The 23,628-nt window shown below is 49.6% G+C and overlaps 2 protein-coding genes across 2 annotated transcripts in view; one reads left to right on the top strand and one right to left on the bottom strand.

The window, feature by feature from the left end:
* Positions 1-23,628, bottom strand: part of PPTC7 (protein phosphatase targeting COQ7) — a 128,689-nt gene that overhangs the window by 96,414 nt on the left and 8,647 nt on the right. The gene's annotated exons all lie outside the window — the stretch shown is intronic.
* LOC137432389 (uncharacterized) overlaps positions 8,550-23,628 on the top strand; it is a 71,855-nt gene continuing 56,776 nt past the window's right edge. The window contains exons 1-3 of the mRNA XM_078783154.1: positions 8,550-8,599; positions 8,704-8,784; positions 9,072-9,142. Coding sequence (XP_078639280.1) covers positions 8,710-8,784; positions 9,072-9,142 — 146 coding nt within the window. The 5' untranslated portion in view covers positions 8,550-8,599; positions 8,704-8,709. The remainder of the gene's footprint in view (positions 8,600-8,703; positions 8,785-9,071; positions 9,143-23,628) is intronic.

Here is a 23,628-nt window from a genome sequence, read left to right as displayed (position 1 = left end):
CTCCTTTTTTACGGTGTAGACCCAAAGGGCAAAGCTGCCTAGAACAGTGTTTGTATGTATGTATGTGTGTATGTCCCTCACAAACGTACATCAATCAGAGCTGTGGATCTGGTCACATGAGTAGGGTAATGTGATGTCATTACGGCGTATGACTGCTGACTCCACGCACCGCCATTTTGATTCCTATGCCGTTCCGGCCGAACATATCGCAAATCTGTCATATATATATATATATATATATCACAATCACCATGCTCTACCTTTACGTTTTTCATTCAGTGTGAAACACAAACAAACCAATTGTTAAAATGACCATCAAATATCGAAAGCAAAGGAAAGCATAGGTTACAGGTCTTCCAACGACCCTACTTATAGGCCTTAGGCTTCATGGCTTCATGCGTCATCTTCAGGCCACTTTGGACAAATTCGCCCAGATTTCTTAATACAGTAATATCCTCTTTGTAATAATAAAAACAACGTTATTATTAATCTATCTATAATTCCAGTAATCTCTGTGTGTCTGTGTGTCTGTGTGTCTGTGTGTCTGTGTGTCTGTGTGTCTGTGTGTCTGTGACCGCTGTTTCTCGACAACCACGGGTCCGATATACTTGAAACTTGCCAGGTATATTGCTGGGGACCCGAGGATGTGCCTTTTCAAGGTTTCATATTAATCGGACAATTACTTACCGAGCTATGTCCAAAAAACGATTCAACCAATCAGAGAGCAGCGAGCTATCACGTGTGCCGAACGTGGCGATCAGACTCTGCCTCGGACGGCACATTTGACAGCGTATTCATTTATTTCACGTTGGAAAACTATGTTGCCGTTAAACTATGTTTTAAAACGAATTCAAACTGCGATTAAATTAAAACGATTCATCGTAACTGCGATTTGCGAACTTCCGGACAGTGAAGACTGTCCGGCAGCACGCTTTCCGGCAGCCAATCACAGAACGCTTTGTTGCGTAGGCGTGGCCGATGTGAGACGAGCGGAGCTGAGCGCGTTACGAGCTGACCGCCATTACGGTACGTAATTCGATTTCTTATGCGCATTATTTCTCCCAATTCAGTCAGAGCGAAGGGCGGAAGCGAAGAGCGTTGTTTTTTTTGTTTACGGGCGTACGGGCGGGGTAGAGCGTACGGGTAGCGTTTTTTTTTTTTTTTGGCAAGGAACGGGCACCCACGTACGGGCAATGCCCTAGTAATAATAATAATAATAATGTTACGCAACTGTGATTAACACCACAGTTACGGATGACCAAATTGCGAGACTTTAACTCCCGAGGCGAAAACTCAATGGCGGATTCAAGTTCAACACAAACGCGCGGAAGGGCAGACGCAGCGAAGCTCCGCAGCCTTATCTATTAAAATCAAACACCCAGGAAAACTGCGTTCAGATATTATGTACAAAAAGTAATATAAGGGTTTATTAGGAAAAGTAAAGCCAGTGAAAAAGCCCGCCGGTAAATCTAATAACTCTAATAAACCTAAATCGGGACGTCCCCACACGACTGACAGCAAACACAAACGAGGGAGATTAATCACGAAAATAACACGTCCCGTCGTTCAAAATATACGCGGAGATCGGGCTTATCTGTCTTTGTCGTCTTGTATTGTTGGTGTCCAGCACCGCTCCTTCCGGCCCGATCGCACACCACGAGGCCCCTCGCTCCAAGCACCACGCGTCCGACGCAGGCCAGCGGCTCCACTTGACCAGGGACAGGAAGGACTCCTTTCAACTCCACTCGACTCGACGCGGGAGTGCTGGCAGCCAAGTGCCAACGAACTGCTCAGTGCCAACTGGGTGTGCTCTCGTGTGTCTCCTGCGACTCCCCACAACCCGAACTGCACTCGAACTGCGACTGGAATGGCGTGTCCTCTCCAACTCTCCACCACCGCTCAACTCTCTGGTGCCTGCCTGCGTCTGCCAGTGCCTGCCACGAACTCAACTCAACTGCTGAAATGGCGTCCGACCGTCGCCTATATTGGTGGCCGATGACGTCACATTGCGCACTCCTCAGCCAATCAAAGCCTCCCGCGACTCCTGACATCTCCCCCGTTACGCGACCCTGCGGTCCTGGCATAACACGTGCCGGCCAGGTTTGTAGGCCTTTGGAGGTGTACACGGTGGCGGCCAATTGTGGTGGTGTTTTTGACCTGGTTTCCTGTCAATTTAATACGAAGTCCTTGTCAGGGAAAGGGGATTATTTAAGGTTGCGCTAAGGACCTAACTAATGTTTATGTGGTTTGCAGTGCCATAATGGACAAAGGTTTGATTACTAGGTGATACTCACAGGGGCGTTACCTTTAACCCCTCACTATTTAACACTCGAATCTCCAGGTAGATCCACACTCATACATCTTACCCCGACAACCGCCTAAACATCAAGAACTTATTACATGTAGAGTCCCTGTCACGACAGCCGAATACCTACCTATTCAGATCTACCTAGCTCTAGATGTTGCATTACCAAATTCATAACACAGCCCCCCCCCTGGAACCGTAGCTCCTGCAAGGTTCACCGCAGGGCTACCATTCCAGCCTTAACACTTACTGTCACACACTTAATTAACCTACGAAATAAATCAGGAAGGGCTGTGGGAAGTGAGTCGGACTACCTACCTACACTTCCTTAACATGCTGAACCCCTTAACCATCATGCAAGTATGTACATCTTCTTCGTTGTTCCTGTGGAGGGAGGAAACAACAACACACAACACTAACTTAACCACAAAACTTAACCATCTTTCCAAAACTCAAAACTCTAACCTTTGTACATACCCCGGTCTACAGACCGCGTCCCCCGGTGGATGCCACAAGACTCAACCTTACCTGCGGGGCCATCCCCAATGCATCCCCCCTAAATTTCCACGGGCCCTGTCCAGATGTTACAGGTGAGTGACACGGCTCGGTGGATTTCGCCCACATTCATGCAACACAGACCCCTTAACCACTCATTCTCATTCCATAGGTCATCAAGGCATTTCAAAAATCAACAAAGCACTTATTCCCAATACACCCCCTGCAGGACCATGGCATTGATGTCATTCACGTGTGTGTGCATTCCTCAACTAGGCAGCGGGGAGGTACCGCACAAAAGATGGTGGGGGCGCATCAGGCTGTGGTGCCCGCAGTCCCAAAAACAAGTCAACCGACTTACAAATTCATTGCCCCCCCCCCCCTTTACCTCTTGGCCCCGTGACAGCCCAACAGCCCCTTTCCGCCGTTACCTCGCCGGTGAGGGTCTCCACACACACCAGGCTCCTTTGCCTCCTGCTTTCACGCAGCAACACGGGTCACCGGGGGACTTCCTCACCCCGCGGCGCCCAACCAGACCCTCCACCGACGAGCTCCAATTTCCAGTTACCACCGGCTGCCAGGGGTAATTGCCGCAGAGGGGGGCCCGCAGGCATCGCTCCTCAGAGCTTGCTCTGTACCTGCGGACACACACACCTTCCCCACCCACAAGACCCCAAAACACACTTCCTCCCCCACTGCCATTCAATTCTCCACACAACTCAGCACAATTCAGTACAATTCCATAGATGGTGTAAAAGGTGTTACAAGGCTTGCCATGGCCTGCTACATGTGAAATTCCCCCAGTTCACATTTAAACCATCACATCTTCCCAAAAGCACATTTCCAAAAGCACAATTATCACCCCTCATTATCTCCAATAACCATCACACACTCTCCAGGTTCCACTCTCACGACCACATCAAAACACGTAACCACAATACAAAAACATACGCCACCCACAAGACACTGTGGCTCCCATTCCATCCCCTCACCGGCCATGTCATCACTCTCACCCGCCTCCCAACTCCAATTTACATGTCCCCAATTTCCAAAGCAAGTCCTGAAGCCTGGGACAGTACTCCTCAAAACACTCACCTCAAGTGCAGGTAGTTGCAGGTTGGTCAGGTCCAAGAGCGTCATCCACCCTTCACAATCCCAAAATTTCACATTGGGCCTACCAAATACTTCCAAATTTCTCTTTTGTCCCCACTACACTGGCAGGTATGTGGATCCGCATCCAACGGTGATCATCACTACACAACTACCTGTGGCCACGACAGCTCTGCACCTCTACCGTGCAAGGGTCACCGGGACAAGGTGAGCAGTCAAAACGCCAACATGGCCCATGAGTGTCCATAAGGGTGCGACCCACCATCCATCCTTCGGCCCCCCTGCGAGGAACACAGCGGCAGCAGCCCCAGCTGGCCAATGTGGTGAGCACTTGCTGCCAAAACACACACTACCGCACACACAACCTCGGCCCTGGGGGGCACGGTCGCAGTGCGTGGCATCCCTACAGCCACGTCCCCTGCACCTCCCCATCATCCCCCAGTCCGACTACAGAACTGCAGCCCCCCAGTGCTCACCCACACTTGACCACACCAAGGTCCAGTCAACAGCCATGCTCCACCAGGAGACCCACCCAGAAGACATGGTCCACACACTTCGGACACACACAGCACCACGTTGACCCAAAGACCACACAACTGCATCCCCATGATCCCGCGTCCCAAATATCAGCACAGTTGCCCCCGCAACCAGATGAAAGCTGTGGCTTGCTACCCTATTAATTTCATCACAGCCTCCAACACTTTGGTCTTCACACCTGGATCAATAATGGCGTCACTGTACAGTGTCCACCATGGCATTTCAAAATCCACCCTTAAATTTCCATCTAACCCACAGATTACCCATGCCAACCATTTGTCACATTTTACTAACCTCACCAAAGAAAGATGCTTTGCCATACACATGCCAGCCGAGCATGGCCCATATGCTCGGCTCGTTCTAGTTTCCTGCACACTCTATTGCTATTGGCCCAGGCCGAGGTGGTGGTCCTCTGTCTGGCGCCTGTGGACCTACTGGGGGCCCCCTCCTTTCTGGACTGCGAAGCCTGTCAGGAGGTGGGGGCCCATATGGTTGCCGACAATTCCTCTGACTGTGCCCTCTTCTCCCACATCTAAAACAAGTCCCCAAGAACGGACCCCTCTGGTAGCCAGGCGGAGCCCCCCTTTCCCCCGGCCCAGCCCGATAAAAATCAGGCCGTCCTGATGGCCAACCTGGACCACCCTGTCGTGACTCGCTCCCTGCAATTTGTCCCCCCATCAAATTTGTCAGCTGGCGGCTGATTCCCCTTAACATTCGCCCGATGTCATCCTCTGGCTTTTCCCGATCCCGCACCTCGGTCTGCCGTACCGTCACAGGTGCCCTCTCCGATGCGCGGTTCGACCTTCTCAAAAAGGTCAGTCTCGCCGCGCATTCCGCTGCCCGGTGCACCGTGGGTGGGTCCTGTAACTCCACCAACGTCCGGACCTCAGGATCAGGGAGAGCCGCCATAAATTTTTCTATCGCCAGCTTGTCCCACGCCTGTGCTGGTAGGTCCCTGTATGCTATCCTCACAGACTGGTATATATCCTGGGCCAGCTCCTGCAACGTCTCATTAGGCTTTTGCCTGCGATGCAGCAGCTGTGCCCTGACGAGGTCGCACCTTGCGCCTGTCCCGTACCTGTTATTTAAGGCCTCACAAATGGCCTTGCTGGTCAATATTCCCTCTGGGACTACGTTCAACACGTCGGCGGCTGACCCACGCAGTGTCGCCACCAGATTCCCCATGCGCTCCCGCTCTCCCCAACCATTGAGCTGAGACACGCACTCAAATTGTGTCAGGAAAGCCTCGAGGCTCCCTGATCCGTCAAAATGTACGAGGGGGATTGTTTTTCCAGAGACTCTATTCCCCGATTCCTCTCTGTCCAAATCCAGTCCGGGGCCAAAACACCCCCCCAACTGGGTATTCCGTTTCGGAGCCTCTGGTGTCCAAATGTGGCTCGTGGTGAGGGTCTCCTGGGTCACCTTAATCTGGTCCTGAAAATGTTTAACCGACCTACTCACCTCTTCCTTCAGGCTCTCTTGAACCCGACCAACCTCCTTCTTGATGGTATTGTCCCAGATCTCCAGTCGCTCCTGCATAAAATCACTCACCCTTTCATTATCCATTAGTGGCCCCCACAGGCCTTTCTCAATTAACCCTTGCTCCTGCTCTTTTATGCGGGTTTCCAACCCCCTCACCTCCTCGGCCAATTTGCCCCCCTGTCGGTTGAGCAGTCCCCATTCCTCACTCTGCTGTAGCATTCTGGCATCCACCCGGCCCCGATAGCCTTCCAGGTCCCCATTTGCTTTATCAATTCGAGCATTTGTGGCACCAATCTGACCCTCCAACTTTTCCCCCATTTGGACAGCCTGGGTCACGCCCTCCTCTATTTTTGACATTAATTCTTCCCGTTTCAATTCAATTTCCACCCCTATGGCTTTTTCCATCTCCCCCATTTGAATTTCTACTTTACCCTCAAATTTCCCCAGTCCGTCCGTAATTTGGTTTTGCACTCTCCCTTCTATGCCATCAATTCGTTCCCCCAGCTGCTGTGCCATTTCCCCAATTTTTCCTTCCAATTGTTCATTCCTTTCCTTTATTTCATTCCTCCATTCCTTCCCCTGGGACTCCATTTTATTTTCCATCCCTTCAATTTGTTCCTCCAATCGATCACTCATTCCCTTCATTCCTTCCCTACATTCCTTCCCTTGGGACTCCATTTTTCTTTCCATTCCTTCAATTTTTTCATTCAATTCCCGACTGGTTCGCTCACTCTCGGCCCTCTGAGCATTTATTAAATTTACTATGGTCTGGAGATCTATCGGGGCCGTCCCAGCGGCGGGGAAAGTTCCAACGCTATCCTTCATATCCCCCATTTCCGGCTCACTCCCGACGCTGACGGAGGCCTCGCTACGCACCTCCATTTCGTCGACCTCCGACATCCGCCTTTCGGAAGGTTGTTTCCCGCGCGCGTATTTATTTTAATACCAAAAACACAATTTAAATTTGACGAAGACGCGATATCGCGCTCCGTATGCCCAATTGATTATTAAATTTCTCCGCCTCGCCTATCCAAATTTTGCGTTCGAACGTCGGACGCAATGTACGCCCGACCGTGTCGATGTCTCGCCGCGGACAAAAAAATTTGTCCGACGGATTCGAATCCTACACTCCTGACACCACTTGTTACGCAACTGTGATTAACACCACAGTTACGGATGACCAAATTGCGAGACTTTAACTCCCGAGGCGAAAACTCAATGGCGGATTCAAGTTCAACACAAACGCGCGGAAGGGCAGACGCAGCGAAGCTCCGCAGCCTTATCTATTAAAATCAAACACCCAGGAAAACTGCGTTCAGATATTATGTACAAAAAGTAATATAAGGGTTTATTAGGAAAAGTAAAGCCAGTGAAAAAGCCCGCCGGTAAATCTAATAACTCTAATAAACCTAAATCGGGACGTCCCCACACGACTGACAGCAAACACAAACGAGGGAGATTAATCACGAAAATAACACGTCCCGTCGTTCAAAATATACGCGGAGATCGGGCTTATCTGTCTTTGTCGTCTTGTATTGTTGGTGTCCAGCACCGCTCCTTCCGGCCCGATCGCACACCACGAGGCCCCTCGCTCCAAGCACCACGCGTCCGACGCAGGCCAGCGGCTCCACTTGACCAGGGACAGGAAGGACTCCTTTCAACTCCACTCGACTCGACGCGGGAGTGCTGGCAGCCAAGTGCCAACGAACTGCTCAGTGCCAACTGGGTGTGCTCTCGTGTGTCTCCTGCGACTCCCCACAACCCGAACTGCACTCGAACTGCGACTGGAATGGCGTGTCCTCTCCAACTCTCCACCACCGCTCAACTCTCTGGTGCCTGCCTGCGTCTGCCAGTGCCTGCCACGAACTCAACTCAACTGCTGAAATGGCGTCCGACCGTCGCCTATATTGGTGGCCGATGACGTCACATTGCGCACTCCTCAGCCAATCAAAGCCTCCCGCGACTCCTGACATCTCCCCCGTTACGCGACCCTGCGGTCCTGGCATAACACGTGCCGGCCAGGTTTGTAGGCCTTTGGAGGTGTACACGGTGGCGGCCAATTGTGGTGGTGTTTTTGACCTGGTTTCCTGTCAATTTAATACGAAGTCCTTGTCAGGGAAAGGGGATTATTTAAGGTTGCGCTAAGGACCTAACTAATGTTTATGTGGTTTGCAGTGCCATAATGGACAAAGGTTTGATTACTAGGTGATACTCACAGGGGCGTTACCTTTAACCCCTCACTATTTAACACTCGAATCTCCAGGTAGATCCACACTCATACATCTTACCCCGACAACCGCCTAAACATCAAGAACTTATTACATGTAGAGTCCCTGTCACGACAGCCGAATACCTACCTATTCAGATCTACCTAGCTCTAGATGTTGCATTACCAAATTCATAACAATAACATCGTAAATATTATCGTAACACTGCAATCCCTTTGTCGTGACAGCTAAGTTACTGCATTGAAGCGGTGTATGGTTGGTCATTGTTGACTCAAAACATAGAATAAACCAGTGTCTCAATGCAAAAACAATAATAATACTTACATGATTTGCTAACTGGTATCTCCACCCAGGTCATACTATCCTCTTCAACTAAAGTATCCAACAAGCCCTGCGACACCACTGTTAGACTTTCGGTCTTGTTTTCTCAATACAGCGTGGGGTAACATGTTCTATTAACTTTCTAGTTGCCAATGCATTCACTTTAGAGTCCGAAGCCCCAAGAATCGTTTTTATTTACGGACTTTTATTTTCCCCTCTGCAGAGGAAGCCATGAATGGACAACAAGAAGTGGACTACCGAAAGAAATATAAAAACCTCAAGCGAAAGCTACGCCTTGTCATCTATGTAAGTCCAGAACTTTAACTTTTATTACAATCGCCATCTTTTCATAATGTTTTGAAATGCTTTTCTTATTAGGTTTTAATGCACACATCAGTCACATAACCTGTCTCTCGATTACCCATCCAGGATGTCGTACACAGCACATGATTTGGCATGACTATGTGACTGCAGCATTGTATATAATGCAGTTTTGCTGTGAATGTTATACCATGTTGTACTGTACATTAGAAGGGATTTGATGTTTCATTCGTTGCTGCAATTTGACTTCTGTGATGGTGTGAATATTTCAGGAACAGGAATGCTTTCAAGATGAGCTGCGGAAAGCACAAAGGAAGCTTTTGAAAGTATCACGAGACAAAAGGTGATGTCACAAGTAATCTGTGCTAGAATGAGGCCTGTACTTTGTAATATGTTGACGTTTTGTTGTTGTCATGGCAAAGTCTCTCAGTGGGAGTAACGGTGATCTTCTCAAAGCTATTTAGGACACTGCTCACAAAGATCAGTGTGAGGGAAGCAGTACATTCACATTTAGGAGGGAGAAAATAGACGGAGGCAGACAAACAATGGATGCAGGCATCAATGAGGGGTAAGAGAGAGCGCAAAAGGTGGACAAGACGGATACATAAGCAACCCCTTCTCAAGGTAGGCAAGACGGATACATAGGCAACCCCTTCTCAAGGTGGCCTAGACAGATACATCAGCAACCCCTCCCCAAGGTGGGCAAGACAGACACATCAGCAACCCCTCCCCAAGGTGGGCAAGACAGACACATAAGCAACCCCTCCCCAAGGTGGGCAAGACGGATACATAAACAACCCCTTCCCAAGGTGGGCAAGACGGATACAAAAGCAATCCCTCCTCAAGGTGGGCAAGAGGGATACATAAGCAGCCCCTCCCCAAGGTGGGCAAGACGCATACATAAGCAACCCCTCCCCAAGGTGGTCAAGACGGATACATAAGCAAACCCTGCCTAAGGTGGGCAAGGCGGATACATGAACAACTCCTCCTTCCCCCATAAACCCCACTATGCACCAAATACATACTTTAGGTGGTTCAATCCCCCCCTCCCCCCTCACCCCTCTTCCCGGGTAGACCTCCTTAGACCTCGATTTATTTTTAATGCCGTGAACAAAATTTGGTACATCACGGGTGATGAAGGTTGTGGACAAGTTTCATCGAAATTGTGTGTGTAGTTTCTGAGAAGAAAGCAAATGTGTATTTGGTGGGCAAACTCACCTGCAGACCTCCTTAGGACCCGATTTATTTATTTAAAAAATTTAATGCCGTGAACCAACTTTGGTACATCATGGGTGATGAAGGTTGTGGTCAAGTTTCATTGAAATAGTGTGTGCAGTTTCAGAGGAAAAAGCAAATTCCTATTTTTAGGGTGTCAAACCTGGATCCACTTTGATCCACTTTGACCCGTTAGACCCCCCTTAGACTCAGATTTTTTTTTTTTAATGCCATGACCAAACTTGAGTTGCAGTATACCAAATATCATTTTAGCCAAGTTTGGTCACAATCCCATCAGCAGTTTTGGAGAATAAGTTGCAAGTGTTTACGGACTGACGGACGGATGACGCCCCAACCTATAAGCTCCCCGGAACTATGGTGAGCTAAAAATGTATAACCCAAATTGCCCCCATTTTCTACTATATATATATATATATACTGTACATACATACATACATATATATATATATATATATATATATATATATATATATATATATATATATATATATATATATATATATATATATATATATATATATTGTTACGGTACGCGGTTAAGGATGTTATATTTGCCGAGCGGACGCTCCGCGACCGAACAGTTGTTCCCCGACTAAACCCGATTCACCCAAACGTTGGCCGTATCGCGCCACAGATATTCAATCGGGAAAAGACTAAGACGACGAATGCAAAGAGGAAGAAGAAGACGTACAGAAGAGTAATGGGGTTTATTATTATTTACACACATAAGCAAAAAGAGCAGTCACGGGTATTTACAGCGGACATGAAAATGCAGGTGACACAGTGAAAATTACTAGCTTATACAGACTTAGTTACTACCCAGGACAGCACGAACAAAACAAACTCACGTACGCAAATGGGGAACTTGCAGGCAGGAATGGCTGGAAAGGATGAGCAGGTGGGATCACAGGGCACAGCGAGCAGGTCCACTCCGGGCGGGAAGCGGGGAGCCGGCAGCTCCTTGAAATCCGCTTTACAGCGCATGCCGGCAGCTCCTGGTATTCGGCTTTTCAGCGCACGCCGGCAGGGTCACTCGCTGCCCCGTCAGGGCTTAACGCGGCTGGTTGAAACGGGGCTGGACTCATCTGCCGTATCTCTTTGCAACTCGTTCGTAAAAGTTCCTCTGCTTTCTCTTGGACCATTTCTTTGTCGTGTACCTCTCCACGCAGCTCCGGTGCAACTCTGAACTCTCTCCCGGTGGACTGCCAACCCTCTTACGCACCTGGACTCATCTGCCGTATCGCTCGTGTAGCTTGTCCCAGCGATCGTCGCACCCTTCTCTCATATCTTCAGTGCGGGTCTGACACGCCCTCCTCGGTTTTGGTACCGCCCTCCTCCCCCGTGCTCTGTTTCGTGACCTTGTATGGTAATCCCACGGGCTTGTCTCCTTATTTGGGCATCGCGCCGACGGCACGCCCCTCGTGGCGAGCCACGGGCTTGTTTCCTTATTTGGGCATGGGGCTGCACAGCCCCGCCCTTCGTGGCGCGCCCTGGGCTTGCCTCTCCCTGGCGACCCCGCCCCTCCTGTTCAAACAGAGTACGGAGCACATATTCACTATAGCAGCGAATTGAGAGGGCGTGCACCCCACGCTTGTGAACTGCTTTACCCACAGATGGAGAGTTTGGCTGGGAAATGGAATTATTGAAGGGGAGCTATTCTTAATTGATTCGGTGCAATGGAGTGTCATTCTAATGGAAGACAAGGCCTTACTCTAAAACACATAATAAGATATAAGCTACTGAACAAGGGTTTTATCATGTCCTGCAATGTGGTGTTTATGGAATAACTACCGGGACGCCCTTTTTACTTTTACACAACACTGGAGGCAGGAGGCGCAGAATAAACAATAATAATAATAAAGCACACAATAAAAAAATACAGTCCTCATAGCCGCAACAATATCTATATATATATATATATATATATATATATATATATATATATATATATATATATATACTCAGAGGCAAAAGTTATTGTGACATGGAATTTTTTCATTGGTAATCTTGTGAATGAATTTTTGGATTTGAACCAGAGAAAGAGTGTGTTAAAATGGTCGAAGAAACGCAACCAAGCAGTTGTTGTTCGAATTGCACGAAATTTGCAAGAAGCATGACATATTCGAGAAAAATGGCCAGCAATGTTCACTTTAAAAGGCCAGACAACCAGACGCTTATCCTTTCCACTCAATGCAGTCTTAAGAAGTGCAGAAGTCAGAAAAACACCTCTATTCATCATTCTGGAACAAGTTCGACATGCCACGCCTTGGGGAAAATGACAGATGGAGAGCTATAGGTATGCTTCAGTCTGGTACCTCGCAGCGTGATGTTGCTCGTCGATTCAACGTCCATAGAAACACCATTTGGCACAGCTTCACCGAGCTGACGGTAGGACACGTGTCTACAGGTGCACAGGTGAACGTTACATCAGGCCATGTGTTCTGGAAGGGGAACGTTTTGGAGGTGGGGGCGTTATGATCTGGGGTGGGATAACAGCTGCAGCAAGAATGCCAATGATTGTGATTGAGGGGAACTTGAATGCTGTGAGGTACCGAGACGAGATTTTGCAAATGGCCGCTTTACCGTTTTTGCAACAGAACGGCCCTAGAGTGACGTTTCAACACGATAACGCCAGACCACACGTTGCTCGAGTTGTACAGCAGTATCTTAATCAGAACAATGTTAATGTGTTACCCTGGCCTGCAAGATCCCCTGATTTGTCACCCATTGAACACGTCTGGGATGAAATGGAGCGACGCTTACGACGTCATCCGAATCCTCCAAAAACGCTGCAGGAACTCCGCCAAATCCTTCCTCGGATATGGAATGATCTTCCCAAGGACTTTCATCGACGTTTAGTGGCCTCAATGAGGCGAAGGTGCCAGGCCTGCATCAATGCACAAGGTGGACACACTCGCTACTGACCGTGTGAACTTGCTTGTGAACCCCCTCTTGTGTTGTGGCTCATTTGCATATGCCAGGTGCACTGTTCTTATGGACTGTTGATCGTTACCATACCTTGAAACATTTGTCTTTCCATGTGATAACATTTCATTCGCGGCAGTAAAAGTTTAACACTGATTCTGTTTGTTGTTTGTGTGTCACAATAACCTTTGCCTTTGAGTATATATATATATATATATATATATATATATATATATATATATATATATATATATATATACATATATATATATATACGTATATATATATATACGTATATATATATATATGTATATATATATATATATATATATATATATATATATATATATATATATATATATATATATATTGTTACAGACACGACTTTGATGTTATGGTGGGCCGAGCGGAATGGCCGCCGTGTCCGCACAAGTTACCCGATTATACTCGAACGTTGCCGAGTCGCGCTACGCTAAATCAATGATGGAAAAGACACAACGGCTGGATTAAAATGACACGACACCAAGGGTTCAGTTCTCAAGACCTCCGGAGGAGGTTATATTAGGGCGGAAGGTCAGATTACAACGACAAGAGGGACAGCATAGAAAGGCAGGCACTTAGGCACACTCTTATATTAGCCCCGACAGACGACAGATAAACGGGACAAAACTGACTCACACGGGGATTGATGGCAAGGAAAGGCAGAATCGATGGCTCCATGTGCACCTGGGCTCAGGGCAGGATCGACCCGGTCCGGTCTAGAGATGCGGGGAGGTCGCTCAGCGCTCGGAGGTGGTGACTTGTCGTCTCAAGCTGGGGGCGCATCTGACGTCACATCCGTGGTCGCTGCGTATATCCGGCGGGGAGTGACACGCCCTCGGCTCGTTAGCTCCGCCCCAGATGGAATCGGTCCGCCCTTCTTATTGGGTGCGGGGGGGTTACCAGGCTCCGCCCTTGACGAGGAGCTGACAGCCAGCCCCTTCGTGGTAACCCCGTCGGAGCGCATGGTCAATGGCGGCTAACCGAGCCGGTGTGAGGACGCACACTCCCCCCGCGCCGCGCCGCCCCCATTCTCTTCTGTTGTTGTAGTTGTAGTTGTTGTTGTTGTTGTTGTAGTTTCATGGGGAAGATGGGAGGAGGTATGGGAAGGTCCTAAACTCACTACTGGTGCCATACAATCACATTCTGGTGCAACGAAGAGTCAGAATTAATGGAAACGAGTCCTTAACTGACATAGACTAAGAATAACTAGCAAGATGTCCGAAAGTTGTCTACGTGAGATGCGGTGGACCTGGGCACGACATTTAATGGGGGAAAAAGGGGAAGGTCGGTTCTACAGAGTGTTATTTACAGGCAATGGGACTAGGGAATGGGGGATTGGGGATAGTTGGGGAGTATTGGGGAAATAGGGGAATATTTACAAGCGGATATGGATAGAGGCCAAATCCCATATCCGCAACAATATATATATATATATATATATATATATATATATATATATATATATATATATATATATATATATATACATATATACATATATACATATATACATATATACATATATACATATATACATATATACATATATACATATATACATATATACATACATACACAGACTTGGCATTTAATATGGAATATTTTTTTTTCTTGACTTGGGTTTACTTTCTTAACTCAGTATATCAATCTGGTGAGTTTCTTTTACACTTTGGTGATTTATTTGTTGAAAGAACCATGTCACTGATTGTCTGTCGCAGCAAGAAGTCAACAACAGGATTATATCACAGGTGGCGTGGCAAAATGTACGGACAGGTGCATTTGACGATTGGTTTCACAGTCGGGTTGTTGCGTTCAACAAGGTTGCAACCTTTCAACAAGGGTTGTTGTGTTCTGGAAAACAACTGCTGCACGTCTCCAAAAGTTATTGCCGCTTCCTCTGGAGATGGTCCGTCAACTCGACAATGCTGTTTGTCATGGAGTGGTGGCTTTACGAAATTACGGCATGAAAGAGCGTGCTATTGCTCGGCAGTATGGCATCACTCAAGGTCAGATGTCAAAGATCCTGAAACGAAATGCTCAGAGGGGTGTCCCTACTCCAATACCGAGGCCAGGACATCCCCGCAGAACCACAAGGAGGGATGATCGCCAGCTGCACCGGTTAGTCCGCAATGGCCGTACCAAGTCAGCTAATCGGATTAGGGCTGAGTGGCAGCAACTGACAAATGTGCCTGTATCCAGAAGGCTAGTCAACCAACGACTGGTTCAAGCAGGCTATCATGCCAGGCGTCCCCTGAGAAAGCCACGCCTGACCAGACAACACCGCCAGCGCCGATTGCAGTGGGCCAGAGAGTACCGTCAATGGCAGCCAGGATACTGGAATCACGTGATCTTCAGTGACGAGTCTAGATTTCTGGTCCATCGTCAAGATGGCCGCGTCCGAGTGCGCAGACAAGTGCATGAAGCCCACAACAAAGATTGTATAGTGCCAAGAGTCCAAGCTGGAGGTGGTGGGGTGACCATTTGGGCTGCTTGTGATGCAGGGGGCAAAACTGACCTGGTTGTTCTGAATGGAAACCTGAACCAGTTCAAGTACAGGGCCATTCTGTAAGAAACATTGCTTCCATTTGCTCGTGCAGCCTTTCGAGGAAACTTTGTTTTCCAAGATGACAATGCACGGCCTCATCGTGCTCCCATTATCCAACACTTTCTTGCTGACCGTGGTGTCGAGCATATGGAGTGGCCTGCCATGTCCCCGGATATGAATCCGATAGAGAACTTTTGGGCAGAATTAACGCGTCAAATCGACCACTTGGACCAGCAGCCGACCTCTGTGCGTGAATTGCAGCAGGCTATTGTCACTGCATGGCAAGCGATTCCTATCCAAACCTTGGCAAATCTCGTGAACAGCATGCCTCAACGTGTACGTGCTCTCCTGAATGCTTGTGGGGGTTACACGAAGTACTGAACTGTAATTTTACTGTCCGTAATCCCATTCGTAATTTAACTTTTGTTTTTGTTAAAAAAAATTGGGCTAATGTGCAAAATAAAGAGATACTTCTGGAAAACGTACAGAATAACACAGTACTGTCCATGAATTGAGTTCAATATCAGTTTACATCACTTTCAAGGATCAATTTATTTGTTTTGAAATGTCAAATGTGGTTTTTGTTTCTTTTAAAGGTCACATTAACAAAATCTAGAATAATTTCAACATAATTCCAATGAACCTTTGGTTCTAAGACATCTTGAAAAGTAAGTTCACCCCCACAAAAAAAAATATTCCATATTAAATGCCAAGTCTGTATATATTGTTACAGATCGCGGTTTAGATGTTATGATGACCGAGCGGTGGTGTATTTAACCGCGACCGTTACAGGATCCCCGACTCACCCGATTCACCCAGACGTTGGCCGGATCGCACCGTAGCTAGTCAATAGGGAAAAGACAAAGGCGACACGGATGTGAAGAAGGAGAAGAAGAAGACAGAAAGGTTGGAAATACCACTAAATTTATTCCTACTATTTACATGCTCAAAGTAACCAAGGAGAAGGAAAGATAATAAAATAATATACAGAAGGATCAGAGACACAGTGCAATTATTAGCTTACCTACAGACTTAATTAAATACCCAGGGACAGAACAAACAAAACAAACTCACGTATACAAGAAGGATGGAATGGAATGAATGTTGGAAGGAGGAATGGGAAGGTTCAGCTGGGGCAGATGGTTCGGGCTTGATCCCGCACGGGACGTCGGCTGGACCTCGACGGCCACCGATGCCACCGCTATTTGGTCCCCGCGGGGTAACGGGTTGAAGCTGCCTGGTGGAGTCAACGCTGCTTGTGGAGCCAAAGCTGCTTCTCTGCCTCAGCTCAGGGCGCGTCTGCCGTCTCTGGCGCAACTGCTGGTAATGGCCCTTGGCACCTTCTCTCTCTTGGCCCTGGTGTCTCCTCACCATCGACAACTCAACGCAACCAACGCAACCACTGACCACTCGACGCCACCACTTCTCACCACCGACTTCTTACCACCGCAACCAACGCAACCACTGACCCTCCTCTGACGACCAACTCCTCCGGCAACCGACTCAAAGTGCATCTCCTCTGGGAACACCCCCGCCGTGGGTTATATAGGCCCCGCTCCTTAACCTTTTCGAACCTCCCCCAAACGTTCTCTCCCCGCCCTCTCAAGCCAAACCCCTTGTTCATGGTTGGTCGAGTGGGGCTGGCTCACTCCTCCCCTCTCTGACGAGGTGGGGACCCGCCTTCCTTCCCCCAACCCTGCCTCGTGGTCAATGGCGGATGAAGGGAAAACCGCCCAACATGCAGTTGGCAATGCGAATTGCAATTGACGGAAAGGGGGGAATGGAAGTGTTGGGAGTGGGAATGAAGGGAATCTATCTCTTTCACTGGTGCAATGGAGTATTTCAATTAATGGAAGACACAGCCTTACACTAATACACATAATAAGGATATAACTGTCAAAAAAGATATATCGTGTCCTGCATGTATGTTTTATGGACTAACTACGGGAACGCCCTTTGACCTTTATACAACCACAAACGGAGGGAGGAGGGGTGATATTTTACAACAACCTTTTACAACAACATTTTACCACAACAATAAAATAAAAAAACATTCTCATATCCACAACACTGCACCCTCCTCCCCTTAGGCACGTCCCGGGCCTATAACTTTTACCTTAGTGTGGCACGTAGGTGTAGTTCCCTCTACTTTTAACCTGACCTTGAGTGCGACAGTTTTAAAACATAAATAAATGTGTCCCGCTGCTCCATTGCACCCTGCCTAACAGACTTACGCCCACAGTTAACCGAATTGCGGAATGGTCTTCAAACTAGACACTGACGGTGGGAAGCATTATTTACAATGACGCTATTTTTATTTACAAAACTAACCCAGGACCTGTGATTGTTCTTTCTGGGGGGGAGACAATCTGCTCTGCATCGACGCACCATTAAAGCACCCAAAAACGCACCAATACACACCCAAGCACCAATCGGTGCAGTCACCATTGTTCATCAATGTTCAACAATAAAATAAATTCAACAACCCCTAACCCTGCAGGTGGTCTCTTGCTCTTCGGCTCCCTCTGCTGGTTATTATTATTTTCCTGGTGTTGTCATCTTCCCTTGCTGGCGGCCTATTTGCAATAAAAGAATGCACCTAACGTGTCCGTTTTTATTTTATTTATGGCCCACAGGGGCCGACTAGTGTGGTTCACCTGTGGGGCATCGGTGCCCTGTGGCCAAGGTCCGCCAGCAAGATTTCGGGCCCTCATGGCCGGTGCCAGCAGAGGGGCCATGCCCCAACCCATGGGGTCCATAGGTGGTGCTCGGCCACAGACATGTGGTCCATAATGTGGTGCATCGATGCAGACAGCTGGTTCTGGGAATTTCGGGCGCACAATGGCCGACCCACGCACGCTCCCCTCGGCACCCAATGGCGCACAGGTCATGTGGGAGACAAAAGGGGAAAGACAATTGAGCGAGGGGTAAGGTCACAAGGGTACACATCAATAAGGCAATGCAAGGCGAAATGCGTACGGAGGGCGAAGTGAGAAAGCTCGTCCCTACCGTACGTCACCCCCCTGTCACCTACCCTACCCTTGCCCTTACCCCATATGTACAAAAATCTACACCTTTACAAATTCGTCACTACTGTCACGTCTTCCCCATATTTCCCCTATACCAAATTCGTCACCACAATCCCTCTAACCAAAATTTGCCATCACCCAATTCGTCATCAATCCTCATAAGGAGGCAGAGATGGAATTACGCACAATGTCACACCCACGTCATGATGCGTCTCACAATCCAAACATTTGCACAGTAAAAATAATAAAACATGGCATGGTGCGGAGTACCTGTCACCTCAGGTGAGTGGATGCAGATGGTGCGAGGAGACTTCATCCTAACTACTTTCTAAATGATTTTAACACACTTTACACTACCCGGGGTCTCTCCCTGCCAATCCATTGGCCAACTTACACTATGGGTTCTAAAAACCAATTCCCATTGACCAAACTGTGGTGCTTCTCAATTTGGGGTCTCACTCCCCCGATTCATCTCCCGGTGCCTCGCACAATTTCTGGGCTGCGACGTGTAGCTCTCCCAGCAGGTCTACCCACCTGCACACCTCCACCACTGCAGTTGCCACCCGAGCTTACCTAGCTCCTCACCCTAACCTAACTAACTGGGGCAGGCCCTCTCCTGGCTCTGTCACCCCCTGGTGCCCTCTGGCACTGGGCTACCCGGGTCCGTCCTCCGGATCCTCGGGCCCCATCCACAACTACCGGCTCCCAGAGCCCACCTGCGGCCTCACCTGGCCGACATCCTCACAGTGGTGGAGTGCCCAAACCAACTACACACACTAACAGGCTACACGCCCAGCCATTTCCACAACACTAATGCACCCATCCAAATACCATTCTTTCACCTCGCACCACAGATGCCAATATCCAACCACAATTTACCTGTACCCTCTACCTAACACTTACACTACCCGCCCCGGGTATCCGTGATGGGGGTCCACTCTTCCCCCATTCACACCTTCGCACCATCCACTCCACTCCACAATTTCCACCATACTCACTCCACGACCATCCATTCCAATACTCCATACCATTTATTCCATACACCTGTCCTTCATTCACCTGTCGTTGCACACCTGTGCAATCCTACCTGGTGCCACCTGCACCCTCCTCCTCTTCCTGGACCAGTTGGTCAACACAACACACAATCACCACTACTCCCTCATACACTGCTCCACACACCTGTTCAGTTGCACACCTGTGCAATCACACCTGTTCAATCCTCAAACACACGGCATCATCTCAGCTAACTACTCCCCTCTGAAACTTGCGCTTCCCAGTCGTCCCTTTAAACTATTGCGCTCCCACGTCATTATCATCCACACTAAACTACCTGCGTCCCCACTACAGGTATCAGTCACTAACTAACCTTAACGTCACCTAATGTCATCTTCGCTAGATCCCTATCAATATAACCTAACCCACCCGGGCTAGTTTTCACTGCCATACACCCCATAAACTATAGCGCATTTGCCCCACTCGTGAGGGATGACAGAGTTGCCATCCCACCACATCGGGGTATCTCTCACTACCATACCCCCAGTCCTCTGACGCTACGAGCCCCCGTCGCAAGAGGTACTGGGTCCTGCCTCGGCATCTAGAGCCGAGGCGATCCATGAGGGCGCCTGCTCGCCGGCATAAGGTCTTATCCGGTCGGCATGGACGATCCGAGGGGGGGTCCGTGGCCCCATTTTGATCTTAATGACCACGTCACAGATTTGCGACAGGACGACTCCTGGGCCTTGCCAGGGGGAGGTGAGTTTTGGGCACCTTCCCTTCCGCCTCCGGGGATTAAAGAACCAAATCTTCATCCCCGGAGCGTATTGACTCCCCTGGCTCCGGTCGTCGTACCTGCGCTTCATCTTGGCCCCCGCCAGATGGAGCTGGCGGCGGGCGAAGGCATGGACCCGCTCCATGCCTTCCTCCAGGTGACGTGCGTAACCCTCCCTCGGCGGTGTATCCGTGGTGTCTGGCACGGGATCGCATAGCAAGTCGGCGGGAGCCCGTAACTCCCGCCCATACATAAGCAACGCTGGACTGCATGCGGTGGCCCCGTGCTGGCTAGTTCGGTCGGCCATCAACAGGTACGGGAGATGTTCGTCCCAGTCATCCTGACGGGTGGTGGTGAACAATGCCAGTTGTTGGATCAATGTTCGATTGAACCTTTCCACCATCCCGTCAGATTGTGGCCGCAAGGGCGTGGTCCTGGTTTTTCGAATTGACAGGAGTCTGCACACATCTTTTAGTAATTGACTTTCAAAATTTCGACCCTGATCGGTGTGCAGCTCCTGTGGAATCCCGTGCCGACATACAAATCCTTCTACGAAGGCCTGTGCTACCACCCCTGCTTCTTGGTTGGGGAGGGCATAGGCCTCCGGCCACTTGGTGAAATAGTCCATTACAACGAGGATATACTTATTACCTTGGCGGGTGCGGGGCAGCGGTCCTAGAATATCCATAGCCACCCGCTCAAGGGGGGCCCCCACCTGATGTAATTGAAGGGGGGCCCTCATCCTCCGTGCTGGTCCCTTTTTGGCAGAACAGGCGTCGCATCTCCGACACCAGTCCTGTATGTCGCACCCCATATTCACCCAATAGAACCTCCGGCGGACCCGAGATATTGTCTTTGTCCTGCCCAAATGGCCGCCGGAGCAGGTACCATGCACCTGTTGCAATATGACGTTCTTGAATTTGTCAGGGACTATCACCAGCCAGGAAGTTCTATCAGAGGGAACCTCCACCCACTTGCGATACAAGATGTTGCCTTTCAATTCCAGGGTCTGCCACTGAGCCCAATACGCCTTTGTTTGCGCCCCGAGGGGGGTGACCTCTTCCCCCTTTGGTCTTTGCCCCAATTTGACCCATTGGAACACCGGCCCCAGAACAGGATCCTCCTGCTGGGCCGTGCTCCAAGCCAACTCCCCAAATTCCTCGTCCGCGGTTAGTGGCAAAATTGGCCCTCTCACCCGGGTTGCCCGGACGACGAGAATCGGGGCGGAATCGCCCAATTGCTCCCTCTCCTCGTGTCTCGCACAAAATTTACAGTTTTCCCCCAGACAAGGACGCCGAGAGAGTGCGTCCGCATTACCATGGGCCACATCAAAATCGTACTGCTGCAACTTTTCCAACCACCTTGCAATTTGGCCCTCCGGTTCCTTGAACCGAAGGAGCCATTGCAAGGAGGAATGGTCATTTCTAACCAAAAATTTCCGCCCGTACAGGTACGGGTGGAAATGGTTCATGGCAGCCAGCATGGCCAATAACTCTTTGCGAGTGACGCAATAATTTCGCTCGGGCCTACTTAAGGCCCGACTATAGTAACCAATCACTCTCTCCACGCCCTCCTGTGTCTGAGACAAAACTGCGCCCAATCCTTCCTGGCTCGCATCTGTGTCCAGGGTAAATGCCCCGTCACTAGTGGGGTAAGCTAGAAGGGGTGCGGATGTTAGACACCCCTTCAATTTTTGGAAGGCCTCGTGGCACTCCCGTGTCCAATTAAATCGCGTCCCCTTCTCCGTAAGCCGGTGGAGGGGACGGGCCAACTCCGCAAATTTCGCCACAAAGCGCCGGTAGTAGGAGCAGAGTCCCAAAAATCCCCGCACCTCCTTGATGGTACGTGGTGCGGGCCACTCCTCTACCGCTTTAATTTTGTCTGGGTCCGTTTTTACCCCCTCGCGGCCGATCACGGGACCTAGATAGGCCACCTCTCTTGCAAACAAAGTGCACTTACTCGGGTTCAGCTTCAACCCTGCCTGTCTGAGGCACCCGAACACCTGGTCCAAATTAGTTACTGCCTGGGGGAACGTTTTGGCATGTACTAGGACGTCATCCAGGTACACCAGGCATGATTGCCATGGCATGCCGCCTAGTACATGCTCCATCAATCTTTCAAAGGTGGCGGGGGCGTTACACAAACCAAACGGCATCACAGTAAACTGATACAGTCCCTTACCTGTGGAAAATGCCGTTTTCTCCTTCCCTGCCCTATCCATTTCCACCTGCCAATACCCACTCTTGAGGTCCAAAGTCGAGAACCAATTTGAGCCCGCAACGGCATCGAGGGTGTCATCAATTCTTGGCAGGGGATATGAGTCCTTGAGTGTCACGTTGTTTAGCTGGCGATAGTCCACGCAGAACCGCGTGGTCCCATCCTTCTTTTTGACCAGCACAACAGGTGACATCCAAGGACTTCCCGAGGGCTCGATCACACCTGCGTCGAGCATTTTTTCAACCTGCTCGTCAGCTTCCGCCCTCTTGCTCCAAGGGAGCCGTCGGGCGGCCTGACGAATAGGCCGGGCCTCACCGGTGTGGATCTGATGTTTCACCAGGCCCGTACGTCCAATATCCTCGGTGGACAAGGAGAAGAGGTCCAAATGGGACCCAACCAGTTTGTGTAAGGCCTCCCTCTGGGTACCTCCCAACTCTACACTACTACGATTTACCATCTCGCAAATGGGATCGGGCCAATTCCTAGAACTTATTGAAGGCTCCCCCTGGGGCCGGCTCGGCTGGACGTTCTCGCCCCTCACTGACACGACTTCTCTAACTGGGGTGCAGCCAGCTACCTTCGCGCCCCTCACTATAGTGCGTGGTTCTGTGCTAATATTAATTACTCGGACGGCCACCACCGGCCCGTCCGTTTTTACAAGGGTACGGCCCACGATTAAACCAGGTATGGATAGCGCTGCCACCGGTTCGACCAGGCCGCAGGATTCCTGCCATGTCGGGCGAGCTGACCATCGGGCCGGCACGATGGCCTCGGCCCCTGGAGGGATGGTCACGGCCTCAGGAGCCTGCAGCTCCACCCTCTCGGCCGTGCTCACCCCCTCCAATGGTAGCTCCTCCACTCCCCATCGCAGGATCCCCCGACTCAAGTCTATTTTACAACCGCTGGCAGTCAACAAATCCAACCCTATTAAGCATGGGTCGCACACCTCCGCCACCCAAACCTCTATCTCTTGCTTTACCGATCCCAACTTGAGGGTCACAAAACCACGCCCTATGATCGGAGCCGTTGCCCCGGTAGCCAACTGCAAACTATGATTTTCCAGACGC

Source organism: Myxine glutinosa, chromosome 8 (genome assembly GCF_964187855.1).
Source record: "Myxine glutinosa chromosome 8, kmMyxGlut1.1, whole genome shotgun sequence".
In the NCBI taxonomy this organism is placed as follows: Eukaryota; Metazoa; Chordata; class Myxini; order Myxiniformes; family Myxinidae; genus Myxine; species Myxine glutinosa.
The sequence above is the reverse complement of the archived record's forward strand: the minus strand, read 5'-3'. Positions and strand labels throughout refer to the sequence as shown.